The sequence below is a fragment of the Theropithecus gelada genome, chromosome 15 (assembly GCF_003255815.1).
Source record: "Theropithecus gelada isolate Dixy chromosome 15, Tgel_1.0, whole genome shotgun sequence".
Taxonomy (NCBI): domain Eukaryota; kingdom Metazoa; phylum Chordata; class Mammalia; order Primates; family Cercopithecidae; genus Theropithecus; species Theropithecus gelada.
In genome coordinates this window covers 106,517,214-106,537,397 of record NC_037683.1, presented here as the reverse complement: position 1 = coordinate 106,537,397, position 20,184 = coordinate 106,517,214, and the positions used below count along the sequence as shown (strand labels likewise).

The 20,184-nt window shown below is 45.3% G+C and overlaps 1 protein-coding gene across 2 annotated transcripts in view; it reads right to left on the bottom strand.

Moving 5' to 3' along the window:
- Positions 1 to 20,184, bottom strand: part of FAM120A (family with sequence similarity 120A) — a 115,362-nt gene that overhangs the window by 49,207 nt on the left and 45,971 nt on the right. Inside the window, exons 4-7 of one of the 2 annotated variants that reach the window (XM_025358792.1) lie at positions 19,236 to 19,364; positions 17,967 to 18,063; positions 805 to 905; positions 299 to 585 (exon numbers count right to left, since the gene is read on the bottom strand). In XM_025358792.1, the coding sequence (XP_025214577.1) occupies positions 299 to 585; positions 805 to 905; positions 17,967 to 18,063; positions 19,236 to 19,364 (614 nt within the window). The remainder of the gene's footprint in view (positions 1 to 298; positions 586 to 804; positions 906 to 17,966; positions 18,064 to 19,235; positions 19,365 to 20,184) is intronic. The other variant, XM_025358793.1, reaches the window with a different exon arrangement.

Below are 20,184 nucleotides of genomic sequence, written 5' to 3'. Positions count from 1 at the left end.
TGTTTGGGGCATCACACAAACCAGTTCTTGTCAAATTCCTCCCCAGAAAGGTTCCTGTGGCTCCAGGCCATGGGGCTGGGATGATGCAGGTTTTAAATCATGGAAACTTCAAAGAACATACCTACTCTTCCTCTCTCCTCTCTGTCCAAGGAGCCCCCGTCTGAGTACAGACTGACCATCACCCACCTGCAACAAACTATATCTTTGAGCACAACACCAGCTGGGCTGGCAGGCCAGAAGGCAGCTTCCCCAGGTCACTACCCGCCAGGAAGCACCCCACAACCTGTGCACCACTCACTTTGTCGCCCCTCCGCTGCCCTCGTCGTTGTCGGAAGATGACGATGTAGAAGAGCCAGGGAAGTAGGCGGAATCCACGTGGTTGGGGCTGCCGCTCTGGGCCGGGTTGATGGGCGAGGACCGCTCATACAGCGGCGTGTGCTTCCCTTCGTGAGGAATGTTGCTGTAGCTGTTCTGCTCCGTCAGATTCTTCCCGCTCGTGTCCAACGTGAGAGGTGCTGGCTCAGAGAGGCTGTACGGGTATGGACCCTGGCCCGGGGCGCCCCCTGGGCTGGGCACCTGTGGGGCCTGAAGCGAAGGGCACAGGTCACGCGCACGTGGCCAGCAGGACCCGACTCAGGCCCAGGCCGACGTTTCCCGGCTCACTTTTATTTCAACAAACACTGGCATCTATTTCACACATCAATTCAAGAGCTTAGGAACTTATTTTGGCATTCACTGAAATTCAATGCACACACCGTGTCTGAGACCGGCCACCCGACCCAGCGCACGCAGGGAAGGCCTTACCACGGGCTTTGCTTGCAGAGAGGTCTGCGGAATGTTGAGCATCTGAGGAGGAACATGCGGCGGCACCATCCCAGGCATTCCAAACGGACCGGGTCTGGCTGCTTCACCAACACAGAAAGAAAAGAATCACACAGCTGTGAACAGAAGGCGTTTCCCAGGGCATCCTGGCGGCCAGCCCATGGCGCCAGGGATCTCACCCTCACCTGGCTCAGACATCGACACCACCATGGGTCCCACTTCTCAGAAATCATTACAAATTGCCATTTCACAGTAAGGACAACTTAATTTTATGATGCTCGATTTGATGGACTGGGACTGGGATTCTAACTTTCCAGATCTCTCGGTGAACTTGATGTAGTGGTTCTGCTCTTCTGCACTTCCTGAGGGCCTCGGCTATCCCTCTGCCTGCAACTTGGTGGGGATTCTCTGTAACTCAGTCTTCCTGCTTAGGGCTGCTCCTAGCCTGAGGTCTCTGCAAAACCAGAAGCCCAGGCAGGCATGAAAGGAACAAATTTGGACCGAACAGTTTCCTTTACCTTTGTCAAGCAAGAGGACTTTTCTGTTTAAAGTACATTGCAACTACCATTATACTTTTAGCTAACTAGTGAGTTTTTAAATGTAAAAGGAATTGTTTTTCATTGTTCAGCAATTAGGTTACACATTTTAACACATATACAGGATGAGTAATTTGGGATTCTGTGTTCTCTTAAAACATAATTTCATAAACCTGCCTGATGTGTGCTGGCATGTGCTAGTCATCATTCCCACGCTATGTTGCAAACTGAAGAAATCTGTTAGGGGACTGAAAGCACATGGAGGAATGGCTGAAGGAGGACAGCAGAACGAGGAGCCGGGCCAGCCCAAAGCTGGGACAGAAGGCAGGGGCTGGAAGCCTCCACACGCAACATCTGGCCTCACGGAGTCTAAGGACAAGAAGAGATCTCAGGGGCCACGTCAGTCAACAGAAGTGAATGAGTGAGTAGATGGTGCCCATAAAGGGCTGTTCCAGAGACGGCACAAGACCCGCAGTAACAAGGACCAACTGGGGCCCAGATGTCAACAGCACTTCCAAACACCACCAGCAGGAAACACAAGGACATGGGACGCAGACCCCCAGGAGCTGCACTCCCTCTCAGAACACTTAGTTGCTAAGCGTCTATGTTGTGTCAGGCTGAGGACTGGGCCTGGGGATGAAAGGAGCCCTGAGGCGGTGTAAGATGCTTTGCTGAAGACACAGAGAACATAGAAAACCTGTGTGAGACACAACAGATCCGCCAGGGGCTTGTACGGCTGCACCATCTCTTCCTTGGGCTTGTTTTAAATGTGGAAGAAAACTAAGCCTAAAGCTTCCTGACTCCAATTTCCCTCTTTAAGCAGTAGATATGCTTCTATAACCTCTTCATTTGAACACCAGGTGATATGGTTAGGCTTCATGTCCCCCCTCAAATCTCATCTTGAATTATAATCCCCACAATCCCCACGTGTCTAGGCAGAGACCAGGTGATCACAGGGGCAGTTTCTCCCATGCTCTTCTAATGATAGTGACTGAGTTCTCACCAGATCTGATGGTTTTATAAGGGGCTCTTCCCCCTTCACTCGGCACTTCTTACTGCTGCCTTGTGAAGAAGGTGCCTGCTTCCCCTTCAACTTCGCCATGATGCGAAGTTTCCTGAGGCCTCCCCAGCCATGCTGAACTGTGAGTCAATTAAACCTCTTTCCTTTATTAATTACCCAGTCTGGGGCAGTTCTTTATAGCAGTATGAAATCAGAAGAAAACACCAGGCAAGGGGAACACGACCCACAAACCACCACCTCTCACACTGCCTACTGCCAATACAGGTAAGGACAGAAACATTCCCCAAACCTTCACTCTTGTTCTCTGAAAAGCTAACGTCCATGGCGGCATTCGCAAGAGGCTCCCTAAGCCAATACCGGTGTGGTGAGACCAGGAGAGCAAATGTTGTCCTTGGTCCAGCCTCCTGAGAGCCAAGCACAGCCAACAGACGCTGGGAGTGAAGCACAGATCATTGCTGACTCCCCCCAGAGAACAACTAGGAACCTTACAGACTAGAATTCGTCTGAAGTTCCTGCCTTCCAAGGGCCCTCAGCTTGTAAGCTCTAAAACGCCACAGCCCTTTGATCCTGGCTCGTACCAAGAAAAAACCTTGGCAGAGCTTCCACCTTTGTACCAAACAAAGACAACTGCAGTATAAGAAGCTGGGAATAATGAGACTGGCATGTGTGTAGTCACAGATACCTCACACTTGCACGCAACATGCACACACACGCGCACACAACATATTCCTAACTGACCAGTAAGTCCACAGGTCCACACCTCTAAGGGATGTGCGTGCACGATCAAGTGCTCACTCACACACAGGTGCGGACACGCACAGGAGTGCACACAAACACACCCCACACGTGCATGTATGGCACACACACATGCATGGCACAGACAATATGAGGAGCTGTTCCTAAAACAATATGTTCGCTAGATCTGCACCTCCACGTGTGCAATCAAAGTCGCTATTACAAAACTGTTCACACGTGATTCTGACAGGCAGGTTTGGCCCAAAGAATATTATAAAATCTATTCAAGTTCTGACAGTATAATTTAAATCAATGTAAAATGTCTAGTGTATAATATCTTGTGGCTGACCTCACATACCTAACTTTGGAATAATACAAATGAAAAGCGAGACTCATGTAGCACCCATATATTCAAGTGAAGATGATCGTTTTTGTTGTTTGATTTTTGGCCATTACATCCTAAAACCGTCCTTGAAAGCACAAACTTTCCTTTAAAGCAAACAAACAAACTACATTACAGCATAAAACCAAAGAATTCCAAGGAAAGAATATTTTCTAAAATCACATTCCAATCATTGACCTCAAATAATTCTCTGTGAATCCACAGAGCAAGTCACTAGTCTATCAAAGCAGTCCAATGAGTTAATTAATTGGTCTGCATCTTCTGAAGGCTGCAGAAGTGCCTCCTAACCCAGGGTCTGCCTCTGTGGATTCAGGCCTGGGTCTAAATTGGTTCTTGTTCTCCATGTCCAAGTGCAGCTGAGCAGAACCACTATGTATCTTCTCTACAACAAGAGGCATCTTTCTCAGAAGGGACGCGAGGCTCCAGAGTAGAGATCACACCACCAGTTTCTCATTCTCTTCCTTCCACACTTACTAGAGAGGTGGGCTTTCGGTAAAAAAAAAAAAAAAAGTACGCAGACTGAAGACAAGGAGCGAAAGAAGAAAAAAAGGCCAAAAAAGTATACTATATTTCAAAATATTTCGTAACTTTAAAAATAGTTGTTAAATAGTAAAAAGTTCTTTCAGAATGAAAAGAAACATGCACTGCAATCCCTCAGCTGTGTGATCTTGACTTTTTACAGCTCAGTCACCCTACTTCCTCATAGGACTCACTTACACCTCTATGCAGCTGTGTGGCTTTTGCTCTGAATTAAAATATGATAAAATTCTTATAGGGATGGTGTTAAACTGGAACCTCTTCTTAGAACTACAGTGGGCCTTACCCCAGTCCCCATTCCTAGCCCCACCTAACAAATGTTCCTCTATTACTTGGCATATGATTCTGAAATGTTATGTTAAACAAAACAAAGAATAACAACAAAGTAAGTCTTAAAAAACAAAACAAAACAAAACAAAAAACTGGCCTGGCTCGGTGGCTCATGCCTGTAATCCAGCACTTTGGGAGGCCAAGGCGGGCGAATCACTTGAGGTCAGGAGTCCAAGATCAGCCTGACCAACATGGCGAAAGCCCGTCTCTACTAAAAATAAAAAAAATTAGCCAGGTGTGGTGGCAGGTGCCTATAACCCCAGCTACTCGGGAGGCAGAGGCTGAAAATCGCTTGAACCCAGGAGGCAGAGGTTGTAGTCAGCAGAGATCGCACCACAGCACTCTGGCCTGGGTGACACAGTGAGACTCCATCTCATAAATAAACAAATAGGCAGACATTGTATGATTTTCAAGTATTACCCAAAAAATATAGCTTTGAAAATGTTGATTCCAAGATTAAATAAATTAATATAATCCCTACCACCTTTAGTCTTCGTCGCTTGCAAACACACACAAGGCAAAACTTTTCAACCATTTTAAGCATGTGCAGACATGTTTACTAAATCTCAATAGTCTACAGAAGATAAAAAGGTATAGAAAGGAAACTGTCATGTGACCTGTTCCCATTACACTACAGACCCAGTGTCCAGAGAGGCCGGGTGGGGCCTGGAGCACAGTGGGAGGGCGCGGCGGCTGGCCATCCTGTAGGGAGAGGAGGACCAGCAGAGCCGGGGCCGAGCCTGGACTGAGACCAGGTGCAAGGTCGGTGCCCAGGCAGGCAAAGGATGGAGGAGCAACTCCCAAGAGCTAAGAGCCCGGGGGCAGCTGATGCTGGTCCAGAGCCTGCGGTGCTGGCCAGACTCCATGGGAAGAGCCAGATGCCGGTGCCCAGACGACAAGGCCTGGTGACAGGAGGAGGCAAAACCTGAGGGATGACGAGCTTGAAGAAGGCTAAGTGCAAGCCCCATGAGAAGTAAGATTATGAACTCAGTGAACAGGCACGTCCTGTGCGGCACGTGAAAGAATTCAGAACAGCGGGAAAAATTAAACCACAGAAGTAAATTTCAAGTCAACAGAAACAAGAACGTTCTAAGAACGAGAGCAGTTCAACAATGAAAAGGGTTGCTTTACTGACTGCTCGACTGCTCGTACAAGAACATTCTACAGCAGGGAGCTGGGCTGAACTTCACTATAAGCATTCCTCACTCTCCAAATCTCTTCCATCCCTGAATGTGGATAGTGAGAGGGTAGACATCACGAATACGGCATCATTCAAATCCACCCGGTGCCCAAGTCTCAAGTAGCAAGTTTTACCTAAATGTATTCAGTTCCTGGGTTCAATTATTCAGTTTGAACAGAATATGTGTACTGACTGAGCGAGGTTCAAGAAGGCAGAATAGAAACATTACATCGCATTAAGGCTGGTTACGGCGGCTCATGCCTGCAATCCTGACACGGGGAGGCTGAGGCAGTTCAGATCAGCCCAGACAACACATCAAGACCCTGTCTCTACACACTCACAAAAGCAACACAAAAAGCAAACAGAAATCCCAAATCCCATTTAGGCACCGAAATGTGTTTTGTAAGTCTATGATGAAACAAGATAAATGAGTTTCTGACCATTTGTGGATTTTGGAAAAGCACAACCTAAAAGGAAACTCTACCAGCTCTCTATTTTGAAGTCACTGGTAAACTGAACTGACATTCCTCATTTGTTACCAAATACTGAAACGCCAATAACAAACCCAACGTTAATAAACCTAAATGCATCCACTTTGGGAAGACACACGCTGCAGTCTTTTAAATCACACAATGGCTCAAAGGAGGGTGTAGGTTCTTCCAAAACATTCGATTTTTAAGTTCAAAATAAAAATGACCTTCCAAAACGGCCACAAGATCAGGCAGCCTGTGTCACTTCCTACTTCACTCTAATTACCACGAACTCACTGAAAATGGAGTGAAAGGTCGCAGAGCAGACACTGAAAGCAAAGTCCCCAGCACCAGCAGGAGAATCCAATTTTCTACTTGGGAATTCTGGACCAGAGGCGCAAGATGAGTGGCCTTTCTACTCAAAGAGAGTAATGCCCTGACTTCCCTCTGGTGCCCTTTATTCTGTCAGCCTCCAGGGCTTAAGATCAACGTCATCTGCGTCAGCTTTAAAGATAAAAACTCATCAAGATGAACTAGGACACATCTCAAAAAGACTAAGTGCAGAATAGTAAGCCCAATACAGCATTTAATTTAAAATTAAAGCAATGTATTAATTACTGCATATGTATGAGGTGAGGAAATATAAAAACACGTTCAAGGGGGCTGTACATGACTTTTAGAAAAGCCTGATGCATCTCTTTTTTATAAAGACTGACCTCAAGCACAGGTTGCCATTTGTGTAACCTGAAGTAGGTATGCCACCACTCACTCTACTGTTCCTTCTATTTTTTTTAACAGTTATTCATCACAACAACAACAAAACTTTAGTATAAAAATAAGAAAGGGCAAGTCTAGTAAGCAAAGCTATAGGACAAAGTGAGGATTTAATATAACATTTTTTTTTTTTTTTGAGGCGGAGTCTCTGTCACCCAGGCTGGAGTGGCGCAATCTTGGCTCACTGCAAGCTGTGCCTCGTGGGTTCACGTCATTCTCCTGCCTCAGCCTCCCTAGTAGCTGGGTCTACAGGCACCCGCCACCGCGCCCGGCTAATTTTTTGTATTTTTAGTAGAGACAGGTTTCACCGTGTTAACCAGGATGGTCTCGATCTTCTGACCTCATGATCCGCCCACCTCAGCCTCCCAAAGTGCTGGGATTACAGGCGTGAGCCACCGCGCCCGGCCTAATATAACACATTTTTAAGGAATGTCAAATTTTTAAGGTTATTAGTAAAATACAGCCATAGTATAATATTGAATACCTCGTGAAAAAAAATTTTTTTAAATCATTATAGTAGCAAAAAACTAAACACGTTCTTGACAATGACAGCAGGGACATGGCTAAGTTATACGGCACCTCCACACTGCACAGTATCAAACTACCTCTGGAGAAAATAAGAAAGTCATCCCCAGCTTCTATAATGGGCCCCGCTTACGGGTCATAGCCCCCAGGCTTGGTCAGTCCCAACCCCTGAGGCCATCCATGTCCCCTGCTGAGCCCACTCCTCCGCAGGAGGCCCCAGGGGTTCCTCTTCTGCCCAGACCACAACAGGACAGGAGGGCCACCAGGTGGGTCCAGGTGGGTCCAGCCGTCCAGCTGTCAGCCAGGCATGGCCTGGGGCAGTGTGGGCCACCGTGTGGTCTCTCTCACATTTCCATTCTTTCCGCACTACAGGACCTGCCTCTATCCTTTGGCCCTTTTGCTAGAGCACTCAGCTGTCTCAGGCAGGTTACGCTACAGACTTCTCACCAGAGCCTGCAGTGGGCTCTGTTCAGACCTCCAGGGTCTGAGTGGCATGCCATTGGGTTCCCTGGAGGCTGACCAGCTTTTCTCCACAGCTTAGGATCAGTTGTCCGGCATTTAAAACCATTCTTTACATATTGTCTTTTCAGCTTCCAAGTGGGATATTTTCTCATCTTCTCCTCAGATTCTAGGGGGTATGTTACTGGAGAGAGAGCACGTGTATTTTCAAAATAACTGTTAACACTATCTATTGAGCAATGCGACACAGGGATCAGGGCTGTGGTGACACATGAAGTAGGGCTGTTTATTCTGAGGAAAAGTCAGGGGAGCAGCCGGACACACAGACCTCATGTAGCACAGGAGCCCTTCTCAGTCAGGATGGAGTGATGCCCAACAGCAAAGCAGCGGCAGGCTCCCCATGGCCAGAGCCCAGCACACCAGTCCCAGGACCAGCCCGACTTCTCCCTCAGGTTTGTCACAAGTAACTTTCGCAACATGAATTCCCTCTCCTGGGCAGGCTGCCTGAGCTGGAGGTAGCAGTGCCCACCCCAGACCACTCAGCCATCCAGGTCAGTCACTGGGCGTTGCAAGAAGGTGATCCCTCGGACACAGTCTGGTCTGGTAGAATGTGACCAGCCTTGGGGACCTGTCAGGACACAAGCTGACCACAGGTTCCTGACCAATGAAACACCCCACGGGGCCCTTCCCAAGCACCTGGCAGCTGCTACATCCAGAGGTCACTGTGCTGCTGTGACCAGGACCAGGTTGCTGTACAGCATCCTGGTTGTTGAACAGCATCTGTTCTTTGCTTAGTGCTGATCAGCACCTTTTTCAACATGGTCCTATTTTGCAAATTTCTTCTCTGACACACAGCATTCTGGCTGCTCTACGTATCTGCCCTCAGTCTGCTCACTCTGTGACCTCTCCATGCTGCTTAGTGGAGGCTGGACTTTCAAAAGGCCAGGTAGCAGGAGGCTGTCTGCTATGAGAGATCAAGCTCCCCTACCTCCACTGTAAAACCACATGTGCACCAAAACCATCCCTTCTGTATCGTTAACCCATCTCTCTCAGCAGTCATCATCCCCGTAACGACTTCAACCTGTTTAATTCTCCCCTGCATTTCAAAGCCCCACCCCTTTATGGAAATGACTGGAGAGAGGCCTGAGCTTGCCACCCATCCTATCCTCTTCTATGAATTTCTACACTGAGGAAGAAGGAAAGCTAAAAATGACTTTTCCTAGGATCCACTGCCTGTTGCTGAGGGCCAACCAACTGTACATACACAAGGTTTGGGAGCCCCAAATTCAGCCGAAGCCTGCCCTGAGTGGTCCTTCTGACACTCCACCTATCAGGCGGCACCCTCATCCTGCCCAGCCTCTCAGAACTCAGCGTTTCTAACAATTGTGCACAGGGTATCTCCCCTAGCCTCGCTGTGCCACTCTTTCTGTGTATCCGCCTCCTGCATCTGGCCCCAGGGGCGCCATCTCTTTATCCTCCACTTCCACCACCATGGCTCCTCTCAGCATTGCACACCAGCAAAGCTGCAACCCAGGACTCCAGCTTAGCTCCTCACTCTGCTTTCACCTGTGCATTCTAACGCCCGTTTCTCATCTCCACTGGGATCCTAGAAGGCGCCTCAACATTCGTGTCCAAAACCATCCTTCAAATCTGCTCCTCCTCCAATCATCTTTATCTCATTAATGGCATCCTCACCTGAGCTGCTCAAGCCAAAACTCTGGGAGCCATTTCCCCAGAATTCTTTTCATTGAGCTTCTATAATCAAGCATCACTATCTACTATCTACTATCTACTTATTCTATCTCCCAAAAATCTGTGAAATCCACCCAGCACTCCTGCCTCCCACAGAGGAGAACCTGCCCCAGGGACTGCAACCATGCCTTGCCTCAATGCTGAAAGAGTTTCCCACTCCTTACCCTACCACCCTTAACCACCCCGATCCCCTCGGCACACTGAGGCCTGAGCAATCCAACTGCATACCTCAGCACACCACTCCCAGATTAAAACTCTTTCATGAGGACAGTTCTTTAACCTGGAAAAGGTAGAGGAGACAGTGCTAAGGGTTAAGATGACAAGACATCAGACTCCCCCTTAAGATCAAGGGCTAGACAAGAACAGTCACCATCGCACCTTCTATTAAAAATCGTGCCCTGGCCGGGTACGGTGGTTCACGCCTGTAATCCCAGCATTTTGGGAGGCCGAGGTGGGCAGATCACGAGGTCAGGAGTTCGAGATCAGCTTGGCTAACATGGTGAAATCCCGTCTCTACTAAAAATACAAAACTTAGCCGGGCGTGGTGGCATGCGCCTGTAATCCCAGCTACTTGGGAGGCTGAGGCAGCAGAATTGCTTGAACCCGGGAGGTGGAGGTTGCAGTGAGCTGAGATTGCATCGCTGCACTCCAGCCTGGGGGACAGAGCGAGACTCCATCTTGAAAACCAAAAAAAAAAAAGAAGAAAAAAAAAATCATGCCCTAAGTCACAGCTGGCTCAGAAGATCACGGAGATCAAAAAGATACTAGAGAAGACACAATCAGCCAAAGCAAGATACAAATCAACTATGAAAATTAATAAGAACTGAGCAAAGTTGTTAAGATAAAATCAACTTACAGTATTAATTTGAAAATATAATTTAAGACACACATAGAAATAGCACCCAAAAATAAATACTTAGCAATATCTTTAATGAAAGATGTTATGAATGTTTAATGAAGAAAATTCAAGTTTATGGAAAGATATTCAAGACAATTCAAATCAATAGAGAAATGTAACATTTTCTTTAGTACACTCAATAATAAAGATTTTATTCTTTCCAAATTGATCTGCAGAGTTGGTGTGATTCCAATCAAAATCTCCACAAGGATCATAAAATGTATATAAAAGTGAAAAGGATCAAGAACAGTCTCGACCTCTTGCAGAAATATTACATGGGCACATTTGCCCAACCAGACATCAAGTATTATTACAAGGCTATGGTGACTAGAATGGCGTAATTCTGTGGCACAAGGATAATCAGAAATTCAACAGAGCTGAGCCCAGAAACAGACCCACATGGAGACACTCGATATGTCAGAAGAGGACAGTGTTCTCAGTGGACAATACTAAGGCAATAGGTTCTCCACACGGTGAACAAGAAACTGAATTCCCTTACTCAAACCATAAACAAAATTCAGTGCCAGGTAGAATCAAAGGGCAAAATCATAAATAAAACTTTTAGAAGACAAAATGTTTGTCACCTCAGGCTAGGGAGGAATTCTTCCTTTACGTTTTCTTTTTCTCCTTCTCATGTAACACTTTAAAACATACACAAGAAAAAAGGGAACTGTATTATGAGCCACATGTATCTACCAACCACCTTCAAAATCAACCAGCACACGGCCTATTGCGCGTCATCTGCACTTCCACCCTTCTTTGCCCACTACTGCATTATTATGAAGCAAATCTCAGACATGACATCATCTCACCATAAATACAGGATAGGACTTAAAGGTACAAACGATAAAGGGAAAAATTCATGTATTTGACATTAAGAACTCTGATATCAAAGCACATCATGAAGACAGAAAAACGCAAGCCACAGACTAGGAGATTCTTATTTGCAGTCCATATATCTGACTAGCATCCAATATATATATTAAGTATCCCTATGAATAAGCAAAAGAAAAACAACCCAACAGAAACATAAGCGAACAACATGAACAAGCATTTTACAATGGAAGAAACCCTACTGGTCCATAAACATAAAGATTCTCAACCTCATTAGTAATCAGGGAAATGCAAACTGAAACCTTTACAGGATATAGTTTCATAATCACTAGCCCCCCCCGAGAAAAAAACGTGGAGCAACGAGAGAGTTCTTTCACTTCTGCCAGGAGAATAAATAGGTGCATCCGTGTCCGGCAGCAGCAGAGGCTTGAGCAGAGCCCTACCCCGGAGGTTCCCTGGAATTCCACTCCTGTGCACATCAGGTCACATGAAACAAAGTTCACAAGTGCACTATCCATCATGGTAAGCAGCTGGAAACAGTCCATTTTCCATCAACAGTAGGATGGACGAATATATATTAATACAATGGAATGCTGCATGGCATTAAAAAATGAACTACGCCAACATGAATGAAACCCAATAATATAAATATTAAGAAGGCAAGTCGGAGGAGTACATGCTATATGATTTTATTTCATAACAAACAAAATGAAACTATTTCGTATCCAGACATACAGACATAAAATTATACAGAGAAGCAGAGAATAACTAATACAAAACTGAGGGTGGTAGAGAGTCGAGGAACGCAACCAGGGAAGACATATAAGAGGGCTAAGATATTAGTAATGTTCTAAGACTAACACATTGTAGTATGATAGTTACAAAATCATTTTTTTACAGGTAAAAATTCTTCCATGAGATTTCATGTTCTAAGACTAAAGTCTAAAATCCAAGGTGATGCCTGGCAACTGCACTACCGCTCTCAGCATCACCTGACCACTCTCCCTGCTTTCTGTGCTTCGGCCACATTCTTCTTCCTCTTCTTCTTCACTATGTCCTCCTACCTCAGGACCTCTCACATGCCACCTCCCCTGCATGGAATACACTTCCTCCCATATTGGCACCTTGCTAGATGCCTACTGAACCCCCAAATCCCACTCGACAATAATCTAATCAATCAGAATCGTCATTTTAATCGTAGATTGATTCAATCAGGTTGGTCTTCCTTGAAGTTCCTGTTCTCTTTCCTGCAGGATTCCCAGGTGTTCACTTCCCCACTATGCATTCATCTGCAGGGGCAAAGGTAACTGCTCTCTTATTTACCACACCGTTCAGCACCCAGTGCACTGCCTGTCATGAAATTCACAAATCAACCAGCTCTTTAAACAAACAAACAAAAAAAGGCCTTTTTTTTTGAGCAGTTTCAAGGTTACAGAAATTTTGAGCAGAGGACACACTTTGCATTGGTGTGACACATTTGTTCCAATCAATGAGGCAAACCTGGCTACGTTATGATTACCTAATGCCCACAGTTGACATTAGGGTTCACTCTTGGTGCTGTACATTTTCTGGATATGGACAGATGTACAATGCCATGTATCCACCGTTACAGTATCATACAGAATAGTTTCACTGCCCTAAAAATCTGCCTAATCATCCCTCCCTCCCCACAACCTCTGGCAACCCTTGATCTTTTTCCTGCCTCCATACCTTTGGCCTTTTCCAGAATGTCCTATAGTTGGAATCACACAGTATGTAGCCTTTTCTGGTTGGCTTCTTTCACTTAGTAATATGTGCTTATGTTCCTCTGCATCTTTTCATGGCTTGATAGCTCACTGCTTTTTAGTGCTGATTATTTCATTGCTTAGATATACCAAGCTTTATTTCCCTATTGACCTACTGAAGACATCTTGGTAGCCTCCAAGTGTTGGCTACTATGAATAAAGTTGTTTTAAATATCTGTGTGCAGGTTTCTGTGTAGATATAAGTTTTCAACTCCTTTGGGCAAACACCAACAAGCATGACTTGGAAATTTCGTAAACATCTGCGAAGCTGTCTTCCAAAGTAGCTGTACCATTTTTGCAATCCCCATTAGCAACACCACCTGTTGCTACCCATCCTCACCAGCATTTAGTGTTATTGGTATTTTCTATGTTAACCATTCTAACAAATGTGCAATTAAAATGTGCAGTAGGAGCTCATTTACTGTTTTCACTAAGGAAGGCCAATGACACAGTGGATGCTTCTTCAGCCTCAATTTCACCTGCACACAGGATCTATGCCCAGATTCCACATCCACAGATCTCAGGTGAGACCCTAACACTTGTGTTACTTGTTATTTTGTAAATTCCACCAATGATTTTTAAGCAACTGGTCTAACCAGGGAACTAAATATTTTGAAATCTCAACTATCACATATCTTATTCGTGTTGCATTTACATTGGTGATTTCCTGGTGAGCTATGGCAGATTTTACATGTGACAGAAAGAACAAATCACAATCATTTCCAGATACGCAGGTCCTCGCTTAGTAATTATGACATAGTGAATGCTTAAAAAATAAAATTTAAAAATGTATCTCATCACCACTTATTTTCAAAATCATCTCAAAATACATGATTTCTGGGAGACTATACTGCAAGTGTGTGTGTCTGTGTGTGTATGTGTGTGTGTGTGTGTGTGTCCTCCTAAAAACTCTACACTACCCAATAACTGTTTAGAGATCTCAGGTGATTTTCTCAATATTGCAGATAGATTTACAGGCTTACAAGGAAAGGCACAGAGGATGAGTGGTGGTTCCTAAAAGCCAGGCCAACTGGTATCTAACTAGGAACATTCCTTTTTAAAAAAATATAAATTCCTAAGTCCCAATGAAGATGCTGAAAGAGCAGTTTCGAGGTGGAATCTAAAATTCCAGCCAAGTTTAGAAACCTCTGGTTAGATCAACTCACCCCATGTTTTCCCCTATAGCCATGCTCTCTAAGCGGATCATATGATTACCCTAAAACTTCTCCAAAACTCTACACACGTTCCAATTTCTGAATGATTAATAAGACAAATTCTAATATAACAAGAAAGTGATATCCCCACATTGGTTATTCAAAATTCTGAATTATCTTCCTGTAGAATAACATAATGGACTGTGGTTGGATTCTATGACAGATCACCAAACACCACTTAGGACCTATCTATTACCTATAAAAATATTTCTACGAAAAATGTATCGTGGGTTCTAACTTGGGGTGCCAGAAAGGGTCCCACCGACTCCATGTTGTTCCTTCTAGACTTTCAACTTAGGTTCCAGTCTTCATCCTGTTAGTTTCACTGGTAGGATTCCAGTAGTATGCAGGGGGGAAAAATCAATGAGAGCTAATATAACTTATGTTTCTTCAGAGTTATCAGAAAAAAGCTAAAGTTATTTTTACAAGAATCCATTTCTGCTAGTTTCAAATTGTGTGTATGTAGCTTGAAACAAAACGTCCTTCCCAATCTTGCCTGAAGCCTCTCTCCAAGCTTGCCTCCTGCCATTCCAGACTGCATACCAGTCATCTTAAAATTCTACACTGCCCAAACTTCCTGCCTGGCTGTCATTCTGTGCCTGTACTTTTGTTAGTCCCTTCACATACAACCCGCATTTCTGCAACACCCAGAAGCATCAGGGAAAGCTGTACAGGAGGATTTACGGGCAGTTCATCCCTACACTAAGCTGCCTGCAACTATCATCCCAAACATCCCAGACTCTACCAGTTACTTTCCTGTTCTCCGTAAGCCACCCAGTAGTGAAAATGAAAGTGAAACTAAATTCTGAGTAAACTTCATCTCTAAAATACTTACCTAAAATCTTAATAATTTGATAAGAACACAAAAGCACTTGGCAGAACATATTTTTAAGACATTCAAACTTAACTCACCTTGCCTATTCAAAACATCTTCATGATTGTTATCATGAGCCCAGATCAATGCCAAATGTTAAGTGTGCTGCCTTTCTCCATACTTATCTTCCTAATTGTCTCCCAAGCAGATTTTCTAGTCCCAAGTACACTCTAAGGACTTTCTAAACCACACCTGCCATACAGATTGTCCCACAGGAGCACAATGTCAGCGAAACACAGGAGGCTGCCAGCCCCACCTCTGAGCGCTCCTTTCAGGCTCCTCACTGCTCATTCTAATGCCCAGTCATTCCGTGCCTGTTGAAGGCATTCTGCCAACGAGAAGAATAATGACAGTATCTACTATCAGACAGTATCTGTTATTCTCATAGGCAGAATGATCTAAAAGGGCATTGAATGATTGAACAAGTACTTCACTAAAGCACTTTACATATTCCTTCTCTTTTAATATTCACATAAAGACCCCATTCTAATAAAACAGGGAGCCCAAGGTCAGGAGGCAGTAGGCCACAGGTGGCAACGTTCATGCTCCCCATCATCGCCACAAGCAATTATTAGACATCTTCTGTATGCAGGGTATACAGCAGACACACCATGATCTGGTCCCATAATGCCTCACCCTAACTGATGAAACGGCATACAGCTAGTCTCCCTCCTGCCGATGCTCTGTGCCCCTTTTTCCAAAACTAATCCTAAAACACATCTCATCACTTTACTCTCTTGATTTAAAAACCAAGTGGATCAATTCATTCAGTCAAATATTTATCCACTGGGGATAAGTAAAATAACGGTGACTAATAGGCCCTCATTACCCCCGACTTCACATTGTGGGGAGTGACGGGGGAAGGGGTGGTGGTGGTGAAAAAGAGAAGCCAAGGAGTGTGCAGAGATTTAAAGCCAGGCAGACCTTGCAGAACATGACAGCCTGGATCTCACAAATCAGAAGGGCACAAACACAAGCCGATCAGAGAAAGGAGCCCTCCAGGCACAAAAGCTGGCCCAGTGGCCCAGGGCAGAAGCTACCTCAGTTCATGCAAGGCAAGAAAGGCGGCTGCGCTCAGGAGTGAGGAGCCAGCAGTCTCAGATCATGGGGAGGAAGCAGGGTAAGCAGTTGGGAATTTATTCCAAGTCTGATGGAAAGCCAGTGGGGAATTCTAAGCATGGGAGTAGCACAGTCCAATTGCCATTTTTAAACATTACTTTGGCTGTTGGGAAGAAAATGGATTGCAGGGGAGCGAGAGAGCAGCCAAGAGCCCCACCGGGAGGCTGCTGCCATTTACTGACCTCCCAGTGGAGAGGCCAGGGCCAAGCAGCCCTGGCCTCCACCCATGCCCATCTCCAAGTTACAAGCCGTACCTCCTTTATTACAGGGCATCAGCACAGGCCACGTTTCCCTGTCTACCACCCAGCCACATACATAGGCAGCCAAAGCCAGTGCCATGCCTCTGATCTCCAATGCCCAGATCTCCAATAGCACACAGCAGACACCATGCTTGAATAAATGAAAGGTGCAGCTCCTAAGGCCACTTTCAATTTTGGAATTAGTCTTCTCAAATAAACAAAAAGTCTCCTTCCAGTAAGAGTCTCTTGTACATGCATTCATTCTTTTGTTAACTTATATGAAGCGAACAACACAATTTAAACGAGAGTTGGGGTCTATTCCTCATACTTCTACTTACGATTTAGTGCTTTATAACCTCCACAAGATGGTCATTATGAAGCAGGCTTCAGGCTAACAGCTTATAAATATTTTTTTTTCCCAATTTCAAATCTCTGAACTAACTTTTGATCTTCCACAGGCCGAACGTGGTAGCTCATGCCTGTAATCCAGCATTTTGAGAGGCTGAGATGGGCAGATCACTTGAGGCTAGGAGTTCGAGATCAGCCTGGCCAACATGGTGAAACCTCATCTCTGCTAAAAACACAAAAATTAGCTGGGCGTGGTGGTGCATGCCTGTAATCCCAGCTACTCGGGAGGTTGGGGCACAAATATTACTTGAGCCTGGGAGGCAGAGGTTGCAGTGAACCGAGATCACACCACTGCACTCCTGGGAGTAGTGTGGGCGACAGTGCAAGACTCTGCTCAACAAGAAAAAAGAATTAAAAAAAAAAAGGTTGGGCGCAGTGGCTCACACCTGCAATCCCAGCACTTTGGGAGGCCGAGGCGGGCAGATCACGAGGTCAGGAGATCAAGACTATCCTGGCTAACATGGTGAAACCCCGTCTCTACTAAAAATACAAAAAATTAGCCAGGCGTGGTGGCGGGCGCCTGTAGTCCCAGCTACTCAGGAGGCTGAGGCAGGAGAGTGGTGTGAACCCGGGAGGCGGAGCTTTGCTGTGAGCCGAGATTGCGCCACTGCACTCCAGCCTGGGCAACAAAGCGAGACTCTGTCTCAAAAAAAAAAAGGCAGAGGTCAAGAAAAGAGAAACTACAAATATACTGCATTTATGAAGTCACTTCATATGAAGTTGTGGAGGCTCTTCTATGTCCTCAGGCAATTCTGTATTTAGAAGCAGATATCTCAGAGCTGCCAAGACATCAACATCCCCTCGACCTGCTGCCTCATCTGCACGATGCCATCTGATTCTTCTTCATCCTACGAAGGCTGTTAAGTTCTCTTCCTCCTCAATATTTTCAGGGATTGCTACTGAGTCTGCCCAGGAACTTTGGCTATACTTACTGGCATAACTACAGAAAATCATGTTTCAGAAACATAAACCTACAAGATTATATGGTGAATATTTAAACCTATTTGGATTATCACATGGTCAATATTGATCACAGGCTTTTATTTACTTACCTAAGTAATGTGGTGGATGAAATGACATAGGCTTACTAGTCGCTGAATAATATCCAATTGCTCTCTTAAATCGAATAACTTTGTCATCTGTTCTAGACTGAAATAAAGGCAGGAAAACCTTCATAAATGAGTGTGCCACTGGTCATGTGTATCACAATGTTTTTATAATTCAGCACATGTATAATATTCTGCAGCTTTTCAAGAGAAGAATTTAGAATGATGTTAAAACTTTCAGGGAAAATCCAGAGATTATTACAAAAGAATCAAACCAAATGTGAACTCTTTTAAAGCAATGTAGTTATAAGAGCAGAACTCCAACGTGGTAGTCAGGGCCCTGGTTCTAGCTCTAGGACTTCTCTGACTTCCACTCTGCTCGGTCTCTGGTCCTGCCCGGAGACGAATCTCAAGCCATCTGCACCAAGGGAACGGATGGCAGTGACAGACTGGGGATGTGCCTACCCAGGGTTTCAGCATTTTTTTTTTTTTTGAGACAGAGTTTCACTCTTTCACCCAGGCTGGAGGGCAGTGGCGTGATCTCCGCTCACTGCAGCCTCTGCCTTCCGGTTTCAAGCAATTCTCCTGGCTCAGCATCCGAAGTAGCTCGCATTACAGGCGCCTGCCACCACGCCTGGCTAATTTTTGTATTTTTAGTAGAGACAGGGTTTCACCACGTTGGCTAGGCTGGTCTCAAACTCCTGACCTGGTGATCCGCCCGCCTCGGCCTCCTAGAGTGTTGGGATTACAGGCGTGAGCCACCGTGCCTGGCCAGATTTCAGCTCTCCAGAGACACGGCAGGAGTTTCACAGAGCCTTGCCTATTCTACTGATGCCAACTTGTTGGCATACCTACTTCCCCAAAAAAGAAGAAAATCCCTGACCATCACCTGAAGAAAACAGACAAATCAGAGATTTATAATGCCATATGACTGACTTGATACAGTCCATATTCTGAAAACTCCAAAATACAGATTCTATTAAGCTCGAGAACTTATGAGCAGCAGACCTCACCAACCGTCTAACTGAATCTCCCTCCTTCTATTCAGGCTGGAAAAGCTGGGTGAAGCAGCTGAGACTTCCTGGCTGGCAGGGACCATGACCAGGCTACCTCAGCCTCGGCCTTGCAACCTGCAGCTTTCTTCCAGTGGCCTGAGCAAGAGCTCTCAGACCCATCCAGTCAGCTTGCACCCACAAGTCCCCTTCTTCCAAACCTGGCCACACTACTATGCAAAGTCGTATCCCATGAATCTGTTTTTTTTTTTTTTTTTTTTACCTGTGAATGCTGGAAAACATCTTTAGCTATGGCATCCAAGTCAGAGGTGTCCTGAATGTTGCGTACATAATCAGCAACGGCTTTGATCACTACGTCGCAAGGTGGCAAGACCAGCTGGTGGGCCCGGACCTGAGAAAACAAATGCAGGTGTCAACAGTGGACGGTGAGCAACCAGAACCAGGCTAATCTGAATGCAGGAGCCAGAAATTTCAACAAGGAGCTACTATCTAAGATCTTATCAGTGCCTGATGATTGTCCACCTGTGAGATCTTGGCCCTAAGACTTCCCTGAGCGGTTCACATTTTGAAGCTCAAGAACAAGATTTTCCTTTCAGTGGATGAAATACAACTCAGCTGCTTAAACTGTGTTGGGTGAAAAGAGCATCTGACAGCCTTCCACCACTTCTGAGAAGTCCAAGACTTGTTTGCAATTAATTCCAAGCCCAGGACCTGCATCCATAACAAGTGAAGCACAAAGCAGCCCAGAAAGAAGGCTTGGAGCCACCATTCGCTCCCTTTCTTTCAACACCAACCAATAAAGATGAAGGCCTGCACCAGTAGGACCTTTAGATTACAGCCCAGGACTCCCTGAAACTGTAAGCATAAATGCAGTTACCAAGTTCTTGAATCCACCTTCAAAGGCCAACTTCAGCTCTAACTGGAGAAAAATGGTATCACTACCTGTTGAGGGGCATGTTTGAGGAAAGTGACAAAGAATATCAAATAAAGTGTAGGAACATCTCATTAGCCAAAAACAGCTGATACTAGAAAAACGTAAGTTAACAGGTTGAAAAGAAGACTAACCACATAATAAGAGCTTTGTGGTAGGCAGGACAATGACCTCCCAAAGCTGTCCACATCCTCCTCTCCAGAACCTGTGAACATGCTGCATTACGTGGCAAAATTCAATGAAGGCTGCCAGTCAGCTGATCTCCAAATAAGAATCCTAT